We start from the raw sequence: 25,199 nt of genomic DNA on the forward strand, positions 1-25,199 counted from the left end.
ATCGTGGAGGCTGCGAAGGCCCGGGCTCCAGGAGCCCACGGTATTTATTGGTAATCCAACAAAGAAACAGATGGTGAGAATGTGGAGGTCAAAAGAGCACGTTGCATTAAGCACATGATTTACAGCTGTGACAGTTTAGCATTTATATGGAGCATGTTCTGCTACTTGAGATAATGGGAATGGAGGCGTAGGAGGGCTAGAAGCAAGAGCCAGCAAGTCTTAGACACATTCCAAAAGACATTAGCAAGCCCTGCCTCAGTTTCCCTCCCAACACTCAGCTTTTTCCCAACACCTATATGTCCTGTTGGTATACATGTTGTATTTTCACAACTAAAATGCATAAGAGAAAGGACACAGATGGCTTATGTGTGCTGATGTATAGCATTCTCTAAGAGCTGAGCAGCACGGCTGTGCACGCACTTCCCTGGCTGGGAGGTGGCATGTCCACACATGAGGGAAGAACACTGCCAGGACATCTCGGGGCACTCTCAGGAAATGCGGAAGCTGCTGAAGAAGTTTCTAGCTTTGGGGGAGGTCAGGACGCAGAGCCATCTCCTGGAGCAAAGTTCCCTCCTCCTCTGTCCCTCCTCCAGCCCTTCCTTCCGACCCCTGGCCCTTTCTCTCCAACCTTCCCCTCCCCTCCTCCATTTCCCTCCTCTTTCTACTTTCAGAGAACACAGGGTTCCTGCAGGAAATGGGGCAGTTTCACCTTCCTGAGGAGGGGCCTGGGAGGGGCAGCAGGTGGCCGGGTAGGGCCAGCCCAGCTGTGAGCCTGGCGTGGGAGCTGCCTGTGCCGGGCCCTGCTGGGGAGCAAGTCTGCATCGCAGAGGCCAGGGTGAGTGGGCTGGGGAGTCTGTGCGCCAAGGCACTGGGGTGCCCACCTGGGGTGGTGCAGGCCCGGGGACCCCAGGGCGCCACTGCGGGTGGAAGCTGGGACCAGGTGTGCGGGGCAGGGGACGCGGCGGCTTCCTGGGATTCTAGCAGGCTGGCACCAGGCATGCGGGGCAGGGGACGCGGCGGCTTCCTGGGATTCTAGCAGGCTGGCACCAGGCATGCGGGGCAGGGGACGCGGCGGCTTCCTGGGATTCTAGCAGGCTGGCACCAGGCATGCGGGGCAGGGGACGCGGCGGCTTCCTGGGATTCTAGGAGGCTGGCACCAGGCGTGCAGGGCAGGGGACGCGGCGGCTTCCTGGGATTCTAGGAGGCTGGCACCAGGTGGCCGGGCAGGGGACGCGGCGGCTTCCTGGGATTCTAGGAGGCTGGGACCAGGCGTGCAGGGCAGGACACGGTGGCTTCCTGGGACTCGAGGTGGGAGAGCTGCTCTCGGACCCGCCGCTGTCCTCCCACTAGCCCGCCCCGTGGTCCCTAGGATGAGGTCTGGACACGCCAGGCCCTCCAGAGGCCCCACACCCCCACTTGTACACTGTGCCGGCTGTTCCTTCCTTGCGGCGCCCGCCGCAGTCCTAGGCAGCCTTGGGACTCAGCTCACATGCCCCTTCCTCCAGAAGAGTTCTCAGAGGCTGTGTGAGGAGCACCGGGACTTACTCTCTGTTCTGGAATTCTCTGCACAGTCACCTGCCTCCCTGCCCAGCTGAGAGCAGGGCCCGTTGTCCAGCCCCACATTTTCCTTCCAGGTGGAAAGGATTTGCTGAATGAAAATCAAAGCTGTGGCCGGGCACGGTGGCTCACGCCTGTAATCCCAGCACTTTGGGAAGCCAAGGCGGGTGGATCACAAGGTCAGCAGATCGAGACCATCCTGGCTAACACGGTGAAATCTCGTCTCTACTAAAAAATACAAAAAATTAGCCAGGCGTGGTGACGGGCACCTGTAGTCCCAGCTGCTCAGGAGGCTAAGGCAGGAGAATGGCGTGAACCCGGGAGGCGGAGGTTGCGGTGAGCCGAGATCGCGCCACTGCACTCCAGCCTGGGCGACAGAGCGAGACTCCGTATCCAAAAAAATAAAAGAAAAATCTGCCCCCCGGGTAGGGTGGGGGGAGCTTCAGGGTTAGCATAGGACATTCTAGAGAGAAAGCCTTGGGCACAGGGGGAAGTTGGAGCCTGGAGCTGCGGCTGGGATAGCGAAGGGCGGACCCTCCTTCAGCCAATGGCTCTTATACAGCAAAGGTCTTTTCATGGTGGGGGTCTGGTAGCCTCCACATCTCTTGGTGAACTCTTGCTGATTGGCGTCTGACCCCATGGAGAAGCTCAGTGGGTGTCATGGGTGGAAGGGGCATCCAGGGCCTCCAAACATGTAAGTGTCTAAAATACCTCCCGCTGGGCCTCAGTCTCCTCGTCCACAAAAGGTCAGCTTTGACTGACAAATCTCCAGACAGAGGCCAGGAGCAGATGGGGAGGGTCCCTCAGTCCCTGCGAGCAGCTTCAGGGGGACGTCGGCTGCAGTGGACGGACACTGAGCCTCAAAGCGGTCTCTCAGAGCTGGCCCTGAGGGGTGGCCTCACAGGTGGGGCTGAGGCTCCCAGCTCCCACTGGGGACGGAGCAGGTAGGCAGGCCTCGCAGGGCAGTGGTGCCGATTTATACGCAGCTCTGGAGTGTCTGGACCTGTGTCCTGTGCGTACATCCCGGCTCCACCTCCCATGAGCCAGGCGGGCTGGACCTGTCTTCTCTACCTCAGTTTCCAAGATAGGAGACAGGGGTAACAGCAGCCTTGGTCTCGGGGGCGAGGGTGTGGGTTAAAGGGCAGGACACCCATGGAGGCAGTGGTGGCTCCGAGCACCTGCTCAGCCTTCCCAGGTCTTCAGAGCCCACAGGCGGAGCCCACCCTGAGGGAGGAGCAGCTGGTTCTTGGGTGAAGTGAGCCCCCAGGACCCCGCCTTGCAGGGCCCCGCGAGGCCCCAGGGAACTGGCGCCGTGAACCGGCCCCACGGAGGCACGTTGGGATTTGGCCACCAGAGGGCAGCAGCTGCAGCAGCCAGGCAGGCGGTCAACACTGGGGTCCCGCTGTCCTGGCTGGCAGGTGGGGTGTGAATTGGACAGGAGTAGGCCGTCTGGAGGGGGACAAAGCCCCACGGCCCGCCCTGGCCTCTGAGTGTCCACCCCTTTCACAGGCCCATTTCACAGATACTGAGGGCCAAAGGCGCAGGGCTCAGGCGTCCCCTACGTGTCCTGTCCCCAGGCCTCCTGTCCCCAGGCAGGAGAATTACTTGAACCTGGGAGGCAGAGGTTTCAGTGAGCTGAGATCACACCACTGCACTCCAGCCTGGGCGACAGAGCAAGACTTCATCTCAAAAAAAAAAAATAAAAGAATTTAAAATGCTCCCTGAACTCCAGCTGGGTGCGCAGCGGGAGGCTGGGTCTATGGGGCTTTGGGGGCCGGGCTGGGGGTTCAGGTGGGTGGGGGAGTCAGTGCTGTGGGGATAGGGCTCAGAACCCAGAAACAGACAAGCCCACCCAGGTAGCCAGTGTAGACGAAACAGGAGAGGCTGGGACCTGTGTCCTGGAAGGAACCACGCAGCGGGTTCTGGGGTCACCCACTCCGGGGGCTGACCGAGCACAGTTTCAGGGAGCAGTATGGCCCAGCCTGCTGTGAGAGGATCAGAGCGACGGGCGGAAAGGAGGGGAGACAGCGGCTGTGCTCAGGGCTGTGCCACGAGGGGTCCTTGGATGGAGGACGGGGTCGCCATGAGACACCCGCATCCCCGGGGCGGTGAAGACCCAGCGTGTGCGGCTGACCTCGAGGACAGGGTGATCGCTCCACCGGAATGTTCCCGGATGGCGCGGATGCTTCTGGTTCCGGCACTGGGACCTGCAGCAGGATTTCCGGGTGGCTTGAGATTTGTGATGAGGAATTCAAAGTAGCGCAGATCGGAACGGCTGGGCCTTCTCCCCTCAGCACACTCCGCGAAGGGCAGTGCAAATGCACGCTGGCAGGAAGTGGCCGGGAAGCGGCCGGGAAGCAGGTAGAGAGCGGCCAGGAAGTGACCAGGAAGCGGGCAGGAAGCGAGCAGGAAGCGGCCGGGAAGCAGCCAGGAAGCGAGCAGGAAGCGGCCGGGAAGCAGGCAGAGAGCAGCCAGGAAGCGGCCGGGAAGCAGGCAGGAAGTGGCCGGGAAGCAGGTAGGAAGCGGGCAGGTTTTACTGAGCGGTGTGGCGGCTCCACAGGGGATGATGGAGTCTAGCAGAGAATGGGGCAGGAGGCTGGAGGTCCTGGGCAGGCCCTGGAGCAGAAGGGGAAGGGAGGGGTGGGGTGATGGGACTGCAGTAAAGGTCTGGCCCCATCCGAGAAAGGTGAGGGTAGCACAGGTCATTACAGGTCAGGGAATTGCTTGGCTAGGGTTGGGGACAATTCTGTTTTATTAGAATTGCCAGGAGTCAAGACAGGGTGGAGCTAGAACAAAGGAGAGGGAGTGGCAGAGAGATGGGGTGCTTGGGGCTCTCACGTGAAGCCCTGGGGACACCGAAGACTCGTGGCTGAGCTGAGTGGAGGTGGGAGAAGGAGGCAGGCACCAAGGCTCAGGGCCCTGAGAGGTGAGGGGAAAGCGCTCCTGCCTCACGAGGCCTCGGGAGCTCCCTCTGCACAGTGCCTGTGTGGAGGAATTGCTCAGCTAACATGAGCTCTGAGGCTTGTGCACATGTTACAGAGAATGAGGTGGAAACATCCACTCCAAGAGGTCTCCAGGCCATCTGGTCAACAGAAAGCCAACAACAGGCAAAGCACAGGAGCCCACACCTGTGCCAGTCTGTGCCTAGAAATGCTGGAAGGTGGCCCGGCGTGGTGGCTCACACCTGTAATCCCAGCACTGTGGGAGGCCGGGCATGGTGGCTCAGGGCTGTAATCCCAGCACTTTGGGAGGCCAAGATGGGCAGGTCATTTGAGGTCAGGAGTTTGAGACCAGCCTGGCCAACATGGTAAAACCCCATCTCTACTAAAAATACAAAAATTAGCTGTGTGTGGTGGTGCACACCTGTAATCACAGCTACTCGGGAGGCTGAGGCACAAGAATCACTTGTACCTGGGAGGCGGAGGTTGCAGTGAGCTGAGATTGTGCCCCCGCACTCCAGCCTGGGCAATAGAGCGAGACTCAGTCTCAAAAAATAAATAAATAAAAATAAAAACCACCATTCTAAGTCCAGAAAAATTAAAATTTTAAATTATTAGCATGTATTTACCATTCATCTTCATATTGTGTAATGCTTGGCTGAAATGCAGATAGAATAGGATTTAACTCATGCAGAGTCAGCAAAATTGTACAATTCGCATTTTTATTTTAATTAATTTATTAGTTTGTTTATCCATCTTGACAAGGTCTTGCTCTGTCACCCGGGCTAGAGTGCAGTGGTAGGATCACGGCTCACTGTAGCTTAAACCTCCTGGACTCAAGCCATCCTCCTGCCTCGGTCTCCTATGTAGCCAAGACCACAAGTGCGTGCCACGACGCTTGGCTAATTTTTGTGTTTTTTGTAGAGATGGGAATCTCCCTATGTTGCCCAGGGTGGTCTCAAACTCCTGGTCTCAAGCGATCCTCCCACCTTGGCCACCCAAAGTGCTGGGATCACAGGCATAAACCACCAGGTCTGGCCTACATTGTTTATTTATGTATTTACTTTTGAGACAGGATCTCACTGTGTTGCCGAGGCTGGAGTGCAGCCTCAACCTCCCAGGCTCAGTCAATCTTCCCACCTCAGCTTCCCAAGTAACTGTGACTGCAGGCACACAGCAGCCTGGCTAGTTTCTTTATGTTTGTAGAGACGAGGTCTCCTTCGGTTGCCCTGGCTGGTCTGAGACTCCTGAGCTTAAGTGATTGCTGCGCTGTTCCCCGGGCAAAGTTGCACAATTCACATTTTGTAACTTATAGATTAATATTTATTTTATTCTCACCAGAACAGTGGGAACCCTGCACAAAACTGGTTTTATTTTGCTCTGTACATGTGCACATCCCACGAGCACTGTCTACCTTTGGCTTCTGGAGGGTTGCCCACCCTGCTCCCCCTCTGCAGCCCCCTGCTCCCCTCCCTGCAGGCCCCCTGCACCCCCTGCTCCCCTCCCTGCAGCCCCCCTGCACCCCCTGCTCCCCTCCCTGCAGCGCCCTGCTCCCCCGCTCCCCTCCCTGCAGCCCCCTGCACCCCCCGTCCCCTCCCTGCAGTCCCCTGCACCCCCGGTCCCCTCCCTGCAGCCCCTGCTCCCCGGTCCCCTCCCTGCAGCCCCCTGCTCCCCCCCGCTCCCCTCCCTGCAGCCCCCTGCAGCCCCCGGTCCCCTCCCTGCAGCCCCCTGCTCCCCCCGGTCCCCTCCCTGCAGCCCCCTGCGCCCCCCGGTCCCTCCCTGCAGCCCCCTGCTCCCCCCCGCTCCCCTCCCTGCAGCCCCCTGCCCCCCGGTCCCCTCCCTGCAGCCCCCTGCTCCCCCCGGTCCCCTCCCTGCAGCCCCCTGCTCCCCCCGCTCCCCTCCCTGCAGCCCCCTGCACCCCCCGGTCCCCTCCCTGCAGCCCCCTGCTCCCCCCGGTCCCCTCCCTGCAGCCCCCTGCTCCCCCCGGTCCCCTCCCTACAGCCCCCTGCTCCCCCCCGCTCCCCTCCCTGCAGCCCCCTGCCCCCCCCCCCCCCTGCAGCCCCTGTGCCCCCCTCCCCTCCCTGCAGCCCCCTGCTCCCCCCGCTGCCCTCCTTGCAGCCCCCTGTGCCCCCCGCCACTCCCCTCTCTGCAACCCCCACTCTTCCTCCCACTGCTCCCCACCATTGGCTGCCTGAAGATGTCAGACTCCAAGGGCCCATGTGACTGGCCCAGCAGCAGCCCTGGGTCACCACCCCCCCGGGTGGGGTCATGGACAGGCCTGGCCTCCCCCGCATGCTTGAACCTACTGAGGATGCCCCCATCCCGCTGCAACCTCAGAATTCCAAAGTAAGCCTGGTCTCCAGCTCAGTGTGGTCCACACGCAGACCCTCCTTGGATTTCGAAAGCCCCTGTGGCTTTGCCAGAGGACATTCCAATCCTTGATTGTGGCTGGGGATGGAGGGAGATCAACCCATCGCACTTACAGATAAAGAAACTGAGGACGGAGTTTGTCCCAACTCCGGGGCCAGGGTCAGTGTCCCTGAGGGAGTCAGGGAGGTGGCTGGGGTCTGCCAATGGGGAGTGAACACACGGCCTGGGACCCCCAGCCCCTTGAGACTCTCTGGGCTCGTTGGGGTGGGCCCAAGCTCCCAGGCCCCCTTCTCTCCATTTCTCAACCTGCTGCCGCCTGGGGCAGATAGCCTACACTACTGCCTGGGGGGCCTCGAAGGGTGATCACCCAGCACAAGTTCTCCTGCCTGGCCTGGGACGGAGAGTCCCAGAAGCCCCTGGGCTGGCCGGATGCTCAAGGCCTCACTGAGGGCATGTGTATCTTCGGAAACAAGAACCAGCTGACATGTGTGAGGCTTTAGCCCGGCTCTCCCTGGGGTACTGTGCAGGCCCTCTCTTAAGGAGGTGGCTGTTTTGTAGCTGGAGAGCTCCGTGGGTGGCAGGACTGAACTTGAAAACCTGGTGACCTGAGAGGCAGGAGGCGGATCTGTCTCCCTGGGCCTGGAGTGGCTGAGCCGAGGTACTCGGCACCCTGTCCGGCCGCGCTGCGCGTGGTGAGTCCGGGGAGCGGAGAGCCAGGAGCCGGGGGTTGTGGTTTTGGGGAGCGTGGAGCCACGTTGAGGCCCAGGGCTGTAATGAGGGCGGAAAGCCCCTCTCCTCTCTTACTGCCTGCAATCCACCATCAGTGAGGGAGAACCTCAGAGAGTTGGCGCCCACAGCATAGCATGGAGTGCCATCACGGGCAGCGAAGGGTGAGGGTCTCAGAGGATGGAACCGGGAGGGGGGGCCTCAGCTCGTGCCATCACAGACAGTGAAGGGTGAGGGTCTCAGAGGATGGAATTGGGGGGGCCTCAGCTCCAGGCAGGGGTGAGAGGGTGGCCTCTGGGGTGACTGTGTCTGAAGGATGGGGTAGGGAGGGTGGCGAGGCCAGGCTGAGGGGCCCTGACCTCATGGGAGCCAGGAGCCTGTTGGGGAGTCCCTGAGAGGTGCTTCACTGGGATTCACTGGGAGGAAGAGCCTGCGCCCTGGTGCAGATGTGGGCTGTGGGGGTCAAAGTGGTGGGGGCAGCCATGAGGGGCCTGGGCAGGGTGAGGAGGGATGCGGGGAAGCCACCAGCCTCAGGGTGGGCTGGACGCTGGGAGGGAGGCGTTGGGGGCAGAAGTGGGGTGCCGGCCTTACGGCTGGGCCTGCAGGTTGAGGGGCCTGTGGACTCCCCCAGTGCAGACATCAGCCTGGTCAGGAGCCAGAAGAGAGAGTCTGGGGCTGCTGAGCCTGCTGTGAGCCACCGGGGCCTCCCACGGAGAGAGACAGGGCCGGGCTCCCCATGGAGCCACAGGCTCCCGACGTTCCTTCCTCAAGGCTTATTTGGGGGCCCCTGTGCCAGGCCCTGTGGGTGGTCAAATGGGCCCCATGCTGAGTGTGGGCTCCCGTCCCTCGCACATGCAAGGAAGGGCTCATGTGAGCAGGTGCATGTGTGCGGCTCATCTGTGCATGTACGTGTGTCTGTGTGCACATGTGTAGGTATCTGTGCGTTTACTCATCACGTGGGAAAGTCTGCACGTGTCTGTTCTAGGTACGTGGACGTATCTGACCATGTGGGCGTGGGATGCGTCCAGGTGTTCTCGTCTGCGGTGATCTGTGTGTGGGGGGCGTGGGTAGGTCCGCATTGCCTGTGGCTACTTATGCAGAAGTGGTAACATCCGATATGGCCGTGGTGGCGTCTGCATGTTGGCTGTGGATGGAGCTTCTGTGTGGTTCTGGGAGACAGAGCTGGGTGGAAACAGAGACGTCACTGTCGAGGCTGTCACCTGCCTCTCGACACAGCCGAGTCAGCACCACCCTGTGAGGAGGGCGTGTGGGGTGGGGCCTCGGTGTATCCATCTCTGGGGATTGACCCAGGACTCTCATGCAGGAGCCCACCCTCTTCACAGAGCACTGCTCCCACACCCAGGGGTCTTCTAGCAACGCTTCTCTAAACATTAACTTTCCGGGCCAGGACTACTAACCCCAGCTCTCTCCCTAAGCCTCACTATGGCCAGGAGAGGGGAGAGGCAGGAGGGCCTGGGTAGGACAAAGGACCCTGGTCAGTCGGAGACGTGAAAGATGCACAAACAGAACCGGTGGAGGAAACAGAATTAAACACACCCTGAGCCTTTCCCACCACGACTCTGCCGGCTGCACCTTGTGTGTCAAGATGTGAAGTAAGGCACAGCATTTCTTCCTGCTCCTGTCCACGAAAGTGAGAGGAAAGGAATTAGAAAAGAATCACACACTCGGGCCAGGCACGGTGGCTCACACCTGCAATCCCAGCACTTCGGGAGGCCGAGGTGGGTGGATCATGAGGTCAGGGGTTCGAGACCGTCCTGGCCAACATGGTGAAATCCTGTCTCTACTAAAAATACAAAAATTAGCTGGGCGTGGTGGCAGGTGCCTGTAATCACAGCTACTTGGGAGGCTGAGGCAGGAGAATCGCTTCAACCCAGGAGGTGGAGGTTGCAGTGAGCCGAGATCGCACCATTGCACTCCAGCCTGGGTGACACAGTGAGACTCTGTCTCAAAAAAAAAAAAAAAAAAAAAGAATAACACACTCGTCAGACAGTAGAAAGTCTCTGCTGCAGGCAAAGATTCTGACCCATTTCTGGGAATGAGGAGGTGAATGGAAGAGCGTGTCTGTGAGGTGGACTAGGGGTCCTCATTGGGAACATTCCAGGGTGTTCCAGCGAGAGACCAGGGAGCCAGAGAGGAGCTCAGCTCAGACGTCGCAGGCACGATGGGCCGGGAGTGAGGAAGACGCTGAGGTCGGGGTTTGTTCCCAGTTGGACGAACTGGCCCCAGGACCACCCAGACAGACACACCACCCTAACCCCCCACAGCCAGAGGAAGGTCAGGAGGCCCTTCCCTAAACATGTTTTTGAGAATCGAGGTAGCTATTTTAAAAATGCTGCTGCGCGTGGTGGCAGTTACTTTAAAAGGAGCTGCTGTGGACCCAGCTACTTGGGAGGCTGAGGTGGGAGGATCGCTTGAGCCTGGGAGTTGGAGTCCAGCCTGGGCAGCATCGCAAGACCCCATCTCTTAAAAAAAAAAAAAAAAGTGCTCATGCATTCCGGCTTCAAGGCCCCTGGTAACTGGGCATCTCCGGAGCTCGCCCCACGCAAAGCCTGGGGTCGAGAGCCCGCTCACACATACGGCACTGCCCACCTTGCTGTGGCTTTATTTTTAAATATGAAATTTGAAGTGACAAAGATTACCAGCTGCCGAGGGATGTCTGCAAACGCAACAAAAGGTCCAGATGAACAATGGGAGACGCGTCTGCATTCCGTTTGGTAAACCACAGAAGAGAACAGAGTGTAGCTGACTCCAAGCAGCTCTGCCTCCCTGATGGGAGCGGGGTGGGAAAGAACACAGCAAACCTTGGAAACCACCCTCCGGAGACCAGTCGCACAACCCCAAGAAAACACGGAAGAACCATGCTGGAGACAAAACAGAGGAAATGGAGTGTGCAGGGGAAGCAGGAGGAAACCCGGCACAGGAGGCAGAAAGGAAGCTCAGACAGTCCCGGAGGCCTGGCCAGACAGAGCTCAGAAAGGAGGGGAAGAAGAGGGATACCGGCGACTGGAAATTCCCTGGAGAGGAGGCAGAGGGAGCGCTCCAGGGAGTGAAAAGTAAAGCCTCACACTAAAGCACGTGGCTGAGAAGTCGCCACGCTCCGAGGAAAGAGGCGGCTCCAGAGCTGGAGGGAAGAGCGGTTGCCCACACACAGCCGGGCGCAATGTGCCACCCACCAACCACGCGTGCACAGACGGACTGCGGCACGGTCACCTCCTGAGGGAAAAAGGTTTACCGTCCAAAGTGCGCATCCAGAGAAACTACTGATGAGGGCAGAATAAAGACAGACGGGAGGACTGGGGAGTGAATTCCCGCAGACCCGCTGCTAGGGAGTGGTTGTGGGGCCCACTCTAACGGAATAGGGTTTAGTCTGCTTTGCACTGCTCCAAAGAAATCCCCGAGGCTGGGTCATCTATAAAGAAAAGGGGTGGATTTGGCTCATGGTTGTGGGGGCTGTACGGGAAGCGTGGCAGCAGCATCTGCCTTTGGTGAGGACCCCGGGAACCTCTCATCACGGCAGAAGGGGAGGGAGCAGGTGTCACGGGAAGGATGGCCTGGAGTGTAATTGTCCATGTCTTCGGAGTTTGAACAAAGAAGTAGACAAAACGTACAAAGTAACGAACAAAACACGGGAAGAAAGCAGCGAAAGCAGGGATTTATTAGAGCGAGAAAGGTCGGGAGTGGGGTGGGGGTGGGCGCTGTTACGTAGTTTTCTGGTTTTTTTTTTTTTTTTTTATGAGAGGGAGTCTCGCCCTGTCGCCCGGGCTGGAGTGCAATGGCGCCATCTCGGCTCACTGCAGCTTCCGCCTCCCAGGTTCAAGCGATTCTCCAGCCTCGGCCTCCCCAGTAGCTAGGATGACAGGCACCTGCCACCAGGCCCAGCTAATTTTTGTGTTTTTAGTAGAGATGGGGTTTCTCCTTGTTGGCCAGGCTGGTCTTAAACTCCCGGCCTCAGGTCATCCACCCGCCCTGCCCTCCCAAAGTGCTGGGATGACAGGTGTGAGCCACACCCCCGGCCAGTTTTCTGGGTCTTAAGGGCACCTTTCATGGTTCCTATATTCCTTATCTGGATGAAAGATTTGGTCCGTGGCTAATGAAAGGCTGAGGTAAACTGGTGTCTGCAGATGAAAGGGTGGCCGGCGGCCCGTCCACAGCACTTTCCTTTCCTTCTGGGACATGGTGGTGGGGGCTGTAGGAGAGCAGCCTTTGATCCTTTGCTACTGGGCGTGGGGCCTTTCCTTAGGGTGTAGCTTTTGGAAGCTGGTGTTACTTGGCCCTGGGTTCCTTGCCCCAGACCTGGAAGTTTTTCCTGGATTCAGCGTGCATTGGCCTCGGACTCTCCCCCGCTGACCTTGGTGTTTTCTCTTTTAGGAAGTCAGCACAAATTAGCGTTCCATTCCCTGCCCCAGGTCTCACTGTTTTTCCTTGATTCAGCACGAATTGGCCTAAGTTCCCTGCTCCCAGACCCTATTCTCCTGCTCCCAGGCATCACGTGCAGAGAGGGAGCCAGAGAGTGAGGGGGGAGGTACCAGCTCGTTTTAAGGGTCGGTTCTCTTCCAAACGAACTCATTCCCTCTAGAACTGGCCCATCCCTACGACACAAAACCTCCCAACTGGGATCCAATTTCCACGTGAGATCTGGACAAACATTCAAACTCTATCAGGAGTATAACCCAAATAAAGGTGGAAGACCTACGGTGCAGGCATTAGGTGAGCCGTGAGATTCCAGGCTGGGAGTAGCAGGTTGGAGCAGGGCAGGCTCTGGGGTCAGGGAGGGAGGTTGCAGAGTCCAGAGCTTGGAAGAGGGAAGATAAGGGCACCCAGTGTAGGGCAGGAGAAGAAAGGCAACTGGAAACTCTGGGACAAACTATAAAACCCCATGGAAAAGACAGGTTTAAGGCGACTACCTTAATCCGAGGGTGGTTCTGAGTAGCTGGTGCCTTTGTGCTCACAGCGGGACTGTCGTAAAATAGGTACCCTCCGTGACTTCTACTTTACAGACGAAGAGACTGAGGCTGAGAAATTGAACCAGCTCACCCACGCTGCCCTTGAACAGTGGTCGTGAGATGGGAACCCACAGCCTACCAGGCCACGGGGCCTGCCCAACCCCCAGGATGCCCTCATGTTGAATTAAGTCAGTGGCTTTGAGCCTCAGAAACGCTGCGAAATGCAGTCCACGCATGGCTTTCGACCCCGGTCTGGTGCGCAGAAGACGTGCACCTCCCTCTACCTGTCCCCCGTCCTCCCGCCACTGTGAGGCCCTGAGATTCTTGCGATGTTTGAATAAGGCGCCGCATTTTCATGTTACACTGGGCCCTGAATGGTGGAGCTGAGTGATACGGTTTGGCTGTGTTTCCCCACCCAAATCTCATCTCAGATTATAATCCCCACGTGTCAAGGGAGAGACCCGCTGGAGGTGAGTGCATCGTGGGGCCGTTCACCCCATGTTCTCGTGGTAGCGAGCAAGTTCTCACAAGATCTCTGTGTTGTTGTTGGTGGTGGTGGGTGGTGGTGGTGGTTTTTAAGATGGAGTTTCACTCTTGTTGCCCAGGCTGGAGTGCAATGGCACAATCTTGGCTCACTGCAACCTCCACCTCCTGGGTTCAAGCAATTCTGCCTCAGCCTCCCAAGTAGCTGGGATTACAGGCGTGCACCAGCACGCCCGGCTAATTTTGTATTTTTAGTAGAGATGGGGTTTCTCCATGTTGGTCAGGCTGGTCTCGAACTCCGGACCTCAGGTGATCCACCCGCCTCGGCCTCTCAAAGTTTGGGCGGCCAAAGATCTGGTTTTTAAAAGTGTTTGGCAGTCCCCCCCTCAAACTCTCTCCTCTGCTTCCGTTTAAGACATGCCTTGCCTCCCTTTGCCTTCGGCCATGATTGTAATTTTCCTGAGGCCTCCCCAGCCATGCGGAACTGTGAGTCAATGGAGGGTTTTTTCATTTGTAAATTACCCAGTCTTGGCCAGGCGAGGTGGCTCATGCCTGTAATCTCAACAGCTTGGGAGGCCAAGGCAGGTGGATCACTTGAAGTCAGGAGTTTGAGACCACCCTGGCGAACATGGTGAAACCGTCTCTAGTAAAAATAAAAAATCAGATGTGGGGCCAGGCATGGTGGCTCACACTTATAATCCCAGCACTTTGGGAGGCCGAGGTGGGTGGATCATGAGGTCAGGAGATCGAGGCCATCCTGGCTAACACGGTGAAACCCCGTCTCTACTAAAAATACAAAAAAATTAGCCGGGTGTGATCGCGGACGCCTGTAGTCCCAGCTACTCTGGAGGGTGAGGCCGGAGAATGGCGTGAACCGGGGAGGCAGAGCTTGCAGTGAGCCGAGATCGCGCCACTGCACTCCAGCCTGGAAAACAGAGCGAGACTCCATCTCAAAAAAAAAAAAAAAAAAAAGTCAGGTGTGAGGCCTGGCATGGTGGCTCATGCCTGTAATCCCAGCACTGTGGGAGACGGAGGAGGGCACATTATTTTAGGTCAGGAGTTCGAGACCAGCCTGACCAACATGGTGAAACCCTGTCTCTAATAAAAATACAAAAAAAATTAGCTGGGTGTGATGCGCGCCTGTAATCCCAGCTACTCCGGAGGCTAAGGCAGGAGAATCAGTTGAGGCAGAGGTTGCCATGAGCCGAGATTGCACCACCGCACTCCAGCCCGGGTGACCTATTGAGACTCTGTCACAGAGAGAGAAAGGAGAGAGAGAGAGGAAGGAGGGGAAGGGAAGGAAAGGAAGGACAGGAGAACCCAGTCTTGGATATTTCTATCTTTTTTCATTTTTTTTTTTTTGAGGCGGAGTCTTGCTCTGCCATCCAGGCTGGAGTGCAGTGTTGCAATCTCAGCTCACTGCAACCTCCGCCTCCCAGGTTCAAGCAATTCTCCTCAAAAAGCCTCCAAGTAGCTGGGATTATGGGCATGGGCCACCATGCCCAGTGCATTTTTGTATTTTTAGTAGAGAAGGGGTTTCACCATGTTGGTCAGGCTGGTCTCGAACTCCTGACCTCGTGATCCTCCTGCTTTGGCCTCCCAAAGGGTGGTTTTTTTTTTTTTTTTTTTTTTTTTTTTGTTTTTTTTTTTGTTTTTTTTTTTTTTTTTTTTTTTTTTTTTGAGACGGAGTCTTGCTCTGTCCCCCAGGCTGGAGTGCAGTGGCGCGATCTCGGCTCACTGCAGCTCCGCCTCCCGGGTTCACGCCATTCTCCTCCTCAGCCTCCCGAGTAGCTGGACTACAGCGCCCCCACCCCGGCTAATTTTTGTATTTTTAGTAGAGCGGGTTTCACCCTGTTAGCAGGATGGTCTCGATCTCCTGCCTCGTGATCCCCCCTCGGCCTCCAAAGTGCTGGGATACAGGCTTGAGCCACCGCGCCGCTTTTTTGTTTTTTTTTTGAGACAGAGTCTTGCTCTTTCGCCCAGGCAGGAGTGCAGTGGTGCAATCTCGGCTCACTGCAAGCTCTGCCTCCTAGGTTCCCATCGTTCTCCTGCATCAGCCTCCCGAGTAGCTAGGACTCCAGGCGCCCGCCACCACGCCCAGCTAATTTTTTGTATTTTTGGTAGAGATGGGGTTTCACCATGTTAGCCAGGATGGTCTCGATCTCCTGACCTCGTGATCTGCCCGCCTCAGCCTCCCACAGTGCTGGGATTACAGGCGTGAGCCACCGTGCCCGGCCACAAAAGATATTTCTTTCTTTCTTTCTTTCTTTTTTTTTTGGTGAGACAGAGATTTACTCTTGTTGCCCAGGCTGGAGTGTAATGGCGCGATCACGGCTCATCGCATCCACCGCCTCCTGGATTCAAGTGATTCTCCTGCCTCAGCCTCCCGAGTGGCTGGGATTACAGGCGTGCACCACCACGCCCGGCTAATTTTGTATTTTTAGTAGAGACGGGGTTTCACCGAGTTGCCCAGGCTGATCTCGAACTCCTGACCTCAGGCGATCCGCCCACCTCAGCCTCCCACAGTGCTGGGATTACAGGTGTGAGCCACCTTGCCCAGCCCCCAAAGGGTATTTCTTTATAGCAGTGTGAAAATGGACGAATACAGTGGCCTCGAGTTCTCTCCTTAGTGGCCCCGAGGGGGTGTGGTGCTTTGGAAATGCTCTCCTGTCACCCAGTTTCTGCCTCTGAAGCGACAAGCAGAACATGGATGTTCGCAGAGTCCAGGGCTGTGTGGATATTCTCAGAGGCCACGGCTGTGTGGCTAGTATTGGAGCTGAGGGCAAAAGGAAAAATTAGAATATTGGGTCTGTCTTTATTTTAAAGGTTTGTGGGAAGTTTTGTGTTTTGTGTGTTTGTTTTTCTGAGGTGGAGTCTTGATCTGTTGCCCAGGCTGGAGTGCGGTGGCATGATCTTGGCTCACAGCAACCTCCACCTCCCAGGTTCAAGTAATTCTCCTGCCTCAGCCTCCTGAGTAGCTGGGACTACAGGTGCACACCACCACACCCAGCTAATTTTTGTCTTTTTAGTAGAGGGAGGGTTTCACCATATTGGCCAAGCTTGTCTTGAACTCCTGACCTCAAGTGATCCATCCGCTTCAGCCTCCCAAAGTGCTGGGATTATAGGCGTGAACCACCGTGCCCAGCTATTTTAAAGCTTTATACTTTGTTCATTATGGATTTTTTTACATGAACTCTGATTTTTTTAAAATGTTGAATGAAAATACTATTTATCATGACCTGGGCATGGTGGCTCATGCCTGTAATCCCCGCAGTTTGAGAGGCCACAGCAGGCAGATTGCTTGAGGCCAGGAGTTCGACACCAGCCTGGGAAACGTGGGGAAGACCCTGTCTCTACAAAAAAATACAAAATTTAGCCAGGCGTGATGGTGCACGCCTGTGGTGCCAGCTACTCAGGAGGCTCAGGCAGGAGGACTGCTTGGGCCTGGGAGGTGCAGGCTGCAGTGAGAGATGGAGCCACTGCCCTCCAGCCAGGACGATCCTCCTTCCCTGCCGGCCTCCCCCCACCCTGCGAAACCTCTGACCAGTTTTCCCTCCTGGTCCTCCCAGCAGGCCTGGTTTAGCCCCAGTGCTCAGCCCACTGTCCCCCAGAACCCGAGACACTGCCCAGCTCTGGGATTGAGATTCTTCCGTCAGGGCACCATCTGGGAACTGCGTTCCCAGGAGCCCCCGGGCTACTTGAGTGTGCTCTGCCAAGTCCTAGAAAGGCCCTGGTTCTAAGGACGTGTCCAGCTACTTGGCCTGACGCTCTGTAGCTGGAGTGTGGGTCCCTGTGATGCTGGAGGGCTGCAGGCCGGGGGTGCAGACCCGTCAGCATTAGGGCAGGCGCCAGGGGCACACCTGGCTGTGCAGCAGCTTCCTGGAATGCCCTAATGTTTATCCCCTATGGCAAGTCATGTAAGATGATTTTTATGTGGAAAGAGGTGCTTTATGAGAATGCACTGTTTGAATGACTGTTTTCTTGCTTGCAGATCTAGGCCCCCGGGTCCTGAGGGAGGTGGTAGTAATAACAGCAGCACAGCGAGAGCCGACAGCCACTCACCACTCACCCGGGCCTGCTCTCAGCATGCTGTCCTTTCATCTGGGCTCTAGCCCCACCCCTGGGTCTGGGATTTCAGCTTCTTACTATGCCTCTGCCTAGCCCAGACAGCAACACCCAGTCATTGGGTGTCCGGCCTTCCATCCTACCCACCGTGGTGGGGAATGTGCTGGTTACTTATTGAACATCGGAAGCTATAAACAGGAGAGCAGCCAGCTATCATCATTTCCACCCACACCTCTGGTGCCTCTCCTGGCAGGTAGAGTGGCTCCTCACAGCCTGAAGCTCATCCTTCTGCACGGGCTGGCAAGGCCAGCACAGCGGCACCAGGGCAGCAGTGCACGCAGGTCCCCGGGGACCCCGCCATGTGGACCCAGTGGTGGCTCTGGCCCCTTGTGGCCGTCTGCACTGCAGACTTCTTTCGGGACGAGGCAGAGAGGATCATGAGGGACTCCCCTGTCATTGATGGGTGAGTGCTCACCTAAGCCAGGTGCTTAGGGAACCAGAACTGGGGCTGGGGGAGCCGGGGCTGGGGGTGCTGGGGCTGGGGGGTGCCGGGGCTGGGGGAGCCGGGGCTGGGGGTGCTGGGGCTGGGGGGTGCCGGGGCTGGGGGAGCCGGGGCTGGGGGTGCTGGGGCTGGGGGGTGCCGGGGCTGGGGAGCCGGGGCTGGGGGAGCCGGGGCTGGGGGAGTTTGGCCTGGGGAGTTGGGGCTGGGGGAGCCGGGCCTGAGACTCGTGTGCGCTTGGCTTCGGGCTCAATTTCAGTTTCAGTTTCTGCGACGGTGCTGGGCCCTTGCCCTTTCCTGGCCCCTGCTGCTTTGTGGGGTCTCTCAGGGCCCCCAAAGACTGCAGCAGATGAAGGTCTGCAGGGACCGGGCAGGAAGGAGGCAAGGCCCCACTCCCTAACCCCGAAGCTCAGAGTGAGGTGTGGGCCTGGGGACGCTGAGGCCCTGCGCCCCAATCTCTCCCTGTGCCTCAGCTTCTCCCGAAAGCGGCAGGTGCGGGTGGCACCCTCAGGCCCTCTCAGCCGGCGTCCTTTTGGCTCTCTCCCCACTCCCCCCGGCCTGCCTTCTCCCCAGGGAAGGCCCATGCCACTGGGGCCCCTGCCTGTGCTGTGCTGTGTGCCCACCCGGCCCCCACCCCCACCTTGCTGGGGCGCCTGGGTCACCTGCTTCTGTCCTGACCTCCACAGGGCGGAGATCTCCACTGCCCGGGTGTCCGACCCTCCTCCCCGCCCCTTCCTGGCCTGGTGCCCCGACACTGGGTCACCATGGAGGCCTCCTGCTTCCAGGCGCCAGACTCAGATCAGGGTCCACACTGACTCCGCGTTGGGGTGGGAGGGTCACTGAGTCCGCCCTGTGTCTGGCACGGTGTCTCCACCTGGAAGATGCCTCTGGGTTTTGTTGGGGAAAAACTCTGAAAAAAGCAGGGAAACCCAATGTCTTGTTGCCTAAGAACTTCAGGAAACAGGCCGGGCTGGGCAGTTTACGCCTGGAATCCCAGCACTTTGGGAGGCCTAGGTGGGCGGATCACCTGAGGTCAGGAGTTCGAGACCAGCCTGGCCAACATGGCGAAACCCTGTCTCTACTAAAAATACAAAAATATTAGCCAGGCATGGTGGTGCATGCCTGTAGTCCCAGCTACTCAGGAGGCTGAGGCAGGAGAATCACTTGAACTCGGGAGGCGGAGGCTGCAGTGAGCCGAGATCGGGCCACTGCACTCCAGCCTGGGCAACAGAGTGAGACTCCATCTCAAATTAAAAAAACTTAAGGGAGCAGAGGCAGCTCCAGAAAGGGGGCAGAGGGTGGTCCCGTGCATCCTCATGGTTTAAAATGGTCATGCCAACTCCAGCCCTCACATCTGCATGCCGGCCAGCAGGGAGGAGGGAGACATAAAGAAGGGGAAAAGGACAAGCAGCAGGTGACTGTCAGGGTCAGGTTTTTGTTTTGTTTTGTTTTGTTTTGAGACAGAGTCTCACTCTGTCACCTGTCACCCAGGCTGGAGTGCAGTGGCGTGATCTCTGCTCGCTGCAACCTCTGCCTCTTGGATTTAAGCAATTCTCCTGCCTCAGCCTCCCAAGTAGCTGGGATTACAGGCACCCGCCACCATGCCCGGCTAATTTTTTCCGTATTTTTAGTAGAGACGGGGTTTCACCATGTTGGCCAGGCTGGTCTCAAACTCCTGACCTCAAGTGATCTGCCCGCCTCGGCCTCCCAAAGTGCTGGGATTGCAGGCGTGAGCCACCGTGCCTGGCCAGGGGTCAGTTCTTAGAAGCCGTTACAGGACCCACCTTCATCCCTTGGCCACGACCAGCGACACAGGGGCATGAAGTATCTTCAACCCAAATGGCTGTGTGCCCACTAAAAATGAGGGGTTTTAAAGTTACAAAGGAAAAGGAGGAGAATGGGTCCCGGGGGCAGCCAGCAGTCTCCCGACAAACAGCTGCCTGAGTGTGTGCTTGCCACTTTTCCAGCTCTTTCTAGCACTCCTTGGAGCAGGATGCCAGATTCCATATCCCAGCTAAGGGCACTGCCCCAGCTGCACAGATAAGGAGGGTGGGTCTGATTAGCTGCAGAACTGCAGTTTGCCCTGGCCATGAAGCAGGCAGGGCCTCGGTCCCACTGAGAAACCAGAGGCCCCACCTTCTCATGGTTTTCTCCAGCAAGAGTGGAGAGGGATGGCGGGGCGCGGTGGCTCACACGTGTGGTCCCAGCACTTTGGGAGACTGAGGTGGGAGGACTGCTTGAGCCCAGAAGGTTGGGGGCTGCAGTGAGCTGTGATTGCACCCCTGCCCTCCAGCCTGGGCAGCAGAGTGAGACCCTGTCTCAAAAAGAACAAAGGAAGGAGGGGCTGCAGGAGGAGGAGAGAGGGGAGAGCAGAGAGCTGCCCCGTTGCAGGCTCTCCCTCCAGGGGCGGCTCCTAGGGTCCTGGGAATCCCTACATCCTAGGCTAATGTCTGAGATGGGCCGCTGGCGTCCTCAGGCCAAGGAGTAAAGTCTCCTGGGAGCCCTGCCCAGCCCCGCCCAGGACAGTGCCCAGTGTAGGGCTGCACCCAGCGATGAGGCTGCCGCCCGGGCAGGGTCCCTGGCTGGAGCTCATGGTTCTCTCAGCAAGTGGGTCCTGAGCACCCACTCAGCTCCGAGGGCTGGGGAGAGGCGCGTGCCAGCCCAGGCTGTCATGTGGACTAGCTGTGGCCAGAGACAACCTCGTTGTCGCAGAAGCTTTGGGAGAGACTCACACCAGCATCAGGCGTGCGCCCGCCCATCCGCCCGGGGCTGGGGCCGGAAAGTGTGCCAGGCTGGGCTTGGGGGCACCAGCCCAGGGGAGGCCAGGAACGACTGGGACCCAGGAAGGGCAGAACCCTCCCCTTGTTTCCCCTGAGGAGCTCTGTGGGTGCATTTGCCTTGGAAAAGTTCATTGCGGGCACATAGATTTCAGCTGGGTCACGGAGAGCAGAGCCCACAGCTGGAAATGATTAACAGTTACTCATCTGCCTCTCCCAGCTGCCCTCCAAGGAAGGCACCAAGACACCCTCATGTTACAGATGGGGAAACTGAGGCACAGAGGGAGCTGTCCTCCAAGGAAGGCACCAAGACACCCTCATGTTACAGATGGGGGAACTGAGGCATAGAGGGGCGGTCTGGAAACTGCATGTGTAGAGGCCCCTGCGGCCTCGTGCCAGCACACACCGTAACAAGGCAGTCCCTTGTGAGGCCGAGACAGGGGTGCAGCCTACATTACAGGAAGGAGACTGAGGTCCCAGACCCAGTGACGGGGAAGGGGAACCCCGAGCATTCCCCAGGGTCGGGGGTCAGGCCTCAGCCCCTTCCCATCCTCCTCACAGCCTCTGAGTCACAGGATGAGGGACGAGGGCTGTCTGGGGCTGCAGTCGGGCCTGGTCGGTCCCGGGACTCAGATCTGCTGGTTGAAACAGATCAGGGCTGGGCGCGGTGGCTCACGCCTGTAATCCCAGCACTTTGGGAGGCCGAGGTGGGCGAATCATGAGGTCAGGAGATTGAGACCATTCTGGCTAACACGGTGAAACCCCGTCTCTACTAAAAATACAAAAACAAAATTAGACGGGCGTGGTGGCGGGTGCCTGTAGTCCCAGCTACTCGGGAGGCTGAGGCAGGAGAATGGCGTGAGTCCAGGAGGTGGAACTTGCAGTGAGCCGAGATTGCACCACTGCACTCCAGCCTGGGCAACAGAGCGAGACTCTGTCTCAAAAAAAAAAAAAAAAAAAAGAAACAGATCAGATCGTAGCCCAGAGCCTGCCCTGGCCTTAGAGCTGTGTTTCTTTTTCTTTTCTCTTCTCTTTTTCTTTTTTCTCTCTTTTTTTTTTGGAGAGAGTCTCGCTCTGTCACCCAGGCTGGAGTGCAGTGGTGCAATCTTGGCTCACTGCAAACTCCGCCTCCTGGGTTCACGCCATTCTCCTGCCTCAGCCTCCTGAGTAGCTGGGACTACAGGCACCCACCACCACGCCCGGCTAATTTTTGTATTTTTGGTAGAGACGGGGTTTCACCATGTTAGCCAGGATGGTCTCGATCTCCTGACCTCGTGATCTGCCCACCTCAGCCTCCCAAAGTGCTTGGATTACAGGCATGAGCTACCATGCCCGTCCTGAGAATTGCATTCCTAACGAGAGTGGATTCCCTTTGCTCCTGGTCTCTGCCAGGCCCTGCTGGGCAGCTGGATTTGGACCCTCCAAGACCCTCACTCAGCCACCAGCTCTGACGGCCCCAGCTCCCCCTTCCTCTGTGTTCCCCTTCCTTCTCCTTTCCCTTCCTTCTCCTTTCCCCTTCCTTCTCCTTTCCCTTCCTTCTCCTTTCCCTTCCTTCTCCTTTCCCCTTCCTTCTCCTTTCCCTTCCTTCTCCTTTTTCCTCACCAGAGCTCCTGCCCTCACCACCAGCTCCTGGGAAAAGGTTGGAGAACCTCAGTCCTTTGGAAGTTTAGAAGGATCTGACTGGAGTTTGGGTGCAGGGCTCTTCCCTGGGGACAGAGGCAGCAGGGAGGCCTGGGTAGCCCCCAAAGCCTGTACTCGACGCCCTGCTCCCCAGGGGGATGGGGGGTCCCAGGCCCCCCAAGGTCAGGCTGTTCCAATTACCCAGCCACCCACCATATTCCCCAAGAGGCAATTTGATCTTTAAACTGAAAACTCTCGGAAACAGTATCACCCCCAGGCCCTTGCCCCTTCGCCCACGTCTCCAGTCTTGTCCATTGAGGTCATTTGGCTCCTTGTGTCCCACCCTCAATGTGTCCGACCCCCAGCCTCCTCCAGGAGAAAGGCCCTGGAAGGGATGGGCTACCCAGCTCCCTGAGCTCCTGGCTCAGGGTTCCCTGCCCTGGGGGCAGGCACAGTTGGGAAACGCAGCCTGCGCAGGTGTGTTCAGGTGGCCGGTGGTCCATCACCCCTGCGGCCTAGACTTCAGTCCTGCGTCCGTCGTGAGGAGCAGGAAGTGGGGGGGAGAGCAGCCCAGAGGCCAGGAGCTCGGAAGCCCCCAGTTCCCAGTGGCTGCCCTGACTGCCTGGTCTCTCCCCGGCAAACTCCAGGCACAATGACCTCCCCTGGCAGCTGCTGGATATGTTCAACAACCAGCTGCAGGACGAGAGGGCCAACCTGACCACCTTGGCCGGCACACACACCAACATCCCCAAGCTGAGGGCTGGCTTTGTGGGAGGCCAGGTACCGCCTGCCCTGCCTTGCGCTTGCCCTGTGTGGGGTCATCCCGTCTCCTACCTCGGGCCTGGCTACAGTGCGGCCGTCCCTGTGGTGGTGTTCCTCCAGGCTCCCTCGGTGCCACAGGCTGTTGTAGAGACAGACACCCAGGCCCAGGGAGGGCTTCCCAGGGGTGGGAAACCAGACTCCCACAGGCATGTAGGGGGTGGGTTGAGACCTGGCTGCATCAGCTCCTGGTACCCCCTGCGGCCCCCAGTTCTGGTCCGTGTACACGCCCTGCGACACCCAGAACAAAGACACCGTGCGGAGGACACTGGAGCAGATGGACGTGGTCCACCGCATGTGCCAGATGTACCCGGAGACCTTCCTGTATGTCACCAGCAGCGCAGGTGGGGTTCTGACCTGGGCCCTCCAGGTCCTGCATCTTCCCACCCATCCCTCATCCTGAGCAGCAGGTGCTGGTCAGGACACCTCACCCTCCAGACGCCAGGTGCCCACTCCCCTGCACCCTGACTCTCCCCACAGGCATCCGGCAGGCCTTCCGGGAAGGGAAGGTGGCCAGCCTGATTGGCGTGGAGGGCGGCCACTCCATTGACAGCAGTCTGGGCGTCCTGCGGGCGCTCTATCAGCTGGGCATGCGGTACCTGACCCTCACCCACAACTGCAACACGCCCTGGTGCGTGACTCCCCACGGGAGGCCCCCGGGCTGTGGTCAAGAGGGAGGGGCAGACAGTCCCTGCCATCCTCCTGAGCCCGTCCGCTCTGCCTGTGAGTCCCAGGCTGGGCCTTGCCTGCTGGGCTGATGGGAGGCCGAGACCACCGCTCACTCCTTGGGCACCTGCCTTTTGTTCCTGCAGGGCTGACAACTGGCTGGTGGACACGGGAGACAGTGAGCCCCAGAGCCAAGGCTTGTCACCCTTTGGGCAGGTGAGTGGGGTGGGAGGGGCCAGTCACCCCCAAGGAGAAGGCAGAGGCCCTGGAGGGTGACCAGAACGATGCATCTCCACACGTGGGACCTCAGTGTCCTTGTCTGTAAAATGGAGCTGGCAGCCATCCCCCCAGGGTGGGTGCTGAGCCCTGAGTGGCCCTGGACTTTCAGCCATGAAGGATGATGACTCATATCTGGTCCAGCCCATCGTCCTCCCCAGCCCCGACCCTGGGGGCTGTGAGGGTGGACGGAGCCCTGTCTTCCCAGCGTGTGGTGAAGGAGCTGAACCGTCTGGGAGTCCTCATCGACTTGGCTCACGTGTCTGTGGCCACCATGAAGGCCACCCTGCAGCTGTCCAGAGCCCCGGTCATCTTCAGCCACTCCTCGGCCTACAGTGTGTGCGCAAGCCGGCGCAACGTGCCTGACGACGTCCTGAGGCTGGTGGTGAGGGCCGAGGGAGCCACCCCCACCCCGCCTCCCTGGGCAGGCCCTCCCGGCTCTCAGCTGCCCCCTGTCTTCCTTCCTGTGCAGAAACAGACAGGCAGCCTGGTGATGGTGAACTTCTACAACAATTACATTTCCTGCACCAACAAGGCCAACCTGTCCCAAGTGGCCGGTAGGTGGGGTGTGAGCGGCCAAGGGGGCCCAAGGGGGAGGGCCTCACTCGGGACCCATACCCACTGCTCCCTGGACAGACCATCTGGACCACATCAAGGAGGTGGCAGGAGCCGGAGCCGTGGGTTTTGGTGGGGATTTTGATGGTGTTCCAAGGTAAGGGGGTGAGAGCTCTGTCCTGTGGGTGCGCTGGGAGGTTCGTGACCCCGTCAGAGGGATGAGGCGGCTGGAGGAGGGGCCTGTGTCCTAGTGTGGGGGCCCAGGTTCTCCTGGCCTCAACACAGGGTCCCTGAGGGGCTGGAGGACGTCTCCAAGTATCCAGACCTGATCGCCGAGCTGCTCAGGAGGAACTGGACGGAGGCGGAGGTCAAGGGCGCACTGGCTGACAACCTGCTGAGGGTCTTCGAGGCTGTGGAGCAGGTGAGGATGGGGTGGCCACCTGAGTCCCCCTCACCACCACCAGCAGGCAGGCTGCCCCACCCGTGTCTGTCTGTCCCCAGGCCAGCAACCTCACACAGGCCCCCGAGGAGGAGCCCATCCCGCTGGACGAGCTGGGGGGCTCCTGCAGGACGCGTTACGGCTACTCCTCGGGGGCTTCCAGCCCCCATCGCCAGTGGGGGCTCCTGCTGGCCTCCCTCGCTCCCCTGATCGTCTGTATGTGTCGCCTGTGAAACGTGGGAGACCAGAGTTCCCTTTAGGGCTCCCGGAGCTGAGGGAAGACCCACCCAGCCCAGGACTCCAGATGCCAGGAGCCCTGCTGCCCACATGTAAGGACCAGGGTCTCCTGAGTGGACGCCTGGGCTTACCTGGGGGGCAGGATGCCTGGGGTTAGCTCAGGACAGACACACAGTAAGCCCTCAATAAAAGCACCATCCCTTCACA

The 25,199-nt window shown here is 58.6% G+C and overlaps 1 protein-coding gene across 2 annotated transcripts; it reads left to right on the top strand.

Annotated features, from left to right (window-relative positions):
* Positions 1–437: 437 nt before the first annotated feature.
* Positions 438–25,199, top strand: DPEP1 (dipeptidase 1). 2 transcript variants are annotated; one of them, XM_030820619.1, is made up of 11 exons: positions 438–534; positions 17,358–17,567; positions 22,648–22,780; positions 23,031–23,163; positions 23,300–23,450; positions 23,632–23,701; positions 23,970–24,146; positions 24,234–24,318; positions 24,398–24,473; positions 24,602–24,737; positions 24,818–25,197. In XM_030820619.1, exons 2-11 carry the CDS (start codon positions 17,464–17,466, stop codon positions 24,986–24,988), a joined length of 1,236 nt encoding a protein of 411 aa, XP_030676479.1. In that variant the 5' UTR covers positions 438–534; positions 17,358–17,463; the 3' UTR covers positions 24,989–25,197. The 2 variants fall into 2 exon arrangements, with proteins under 2 accessions (XP_030676479.1, XP_030676473.1); XM_030820613.1 differs by lacking the exon at positions 438–534 and adding an exon at positions 7,380–7,558 and having other exon boundaries at positions 24,818–25,199.

This window comes from Nomascus leucogenys, chromosome 2, assembly GCF_006542625.1.
Source record: "Nomascus leucogenys isolate Asia chromosome 2, Asia_NLE_v1, whole genome shotgun sequence".
In the NCBI taxonomy this organism is placed as follows: domain Eukaryota; kingdom Metazoa; phylum Chordata; class Mammalia; order Primates; family Hylobatidae; genus Nomascus; species Nomascus leucogenys.

What these genes read in the sequence shown, in the direction of transcription:
- DPEP1 (XM_030820619.1), top strand. Translation starts at nt 17,464, where the DNA reads ATGTGGACCCAGTGGTGGCTCTGGCCCCTTGTGGCCGTCTGCACTGCA. An exon ending in CTGGCTTTGTGGGAGGCCAG is followed by an intron (nt 22,781 to 23,030) that starts GTACCGCCTGCC and finishes TGCGGCCCCCAG; the next exon opens with TTCTGGTCCGTGTACACGCC. An exon ending in CAACCTGTCCCAAGTGGCCG is followed by an intron (nt 24,319 to 24,397) that starts GTAGGTGGGGTG and finishes CTCCCTGGACAG; the next exon opens with ACCATCTGGACCACATCAAG.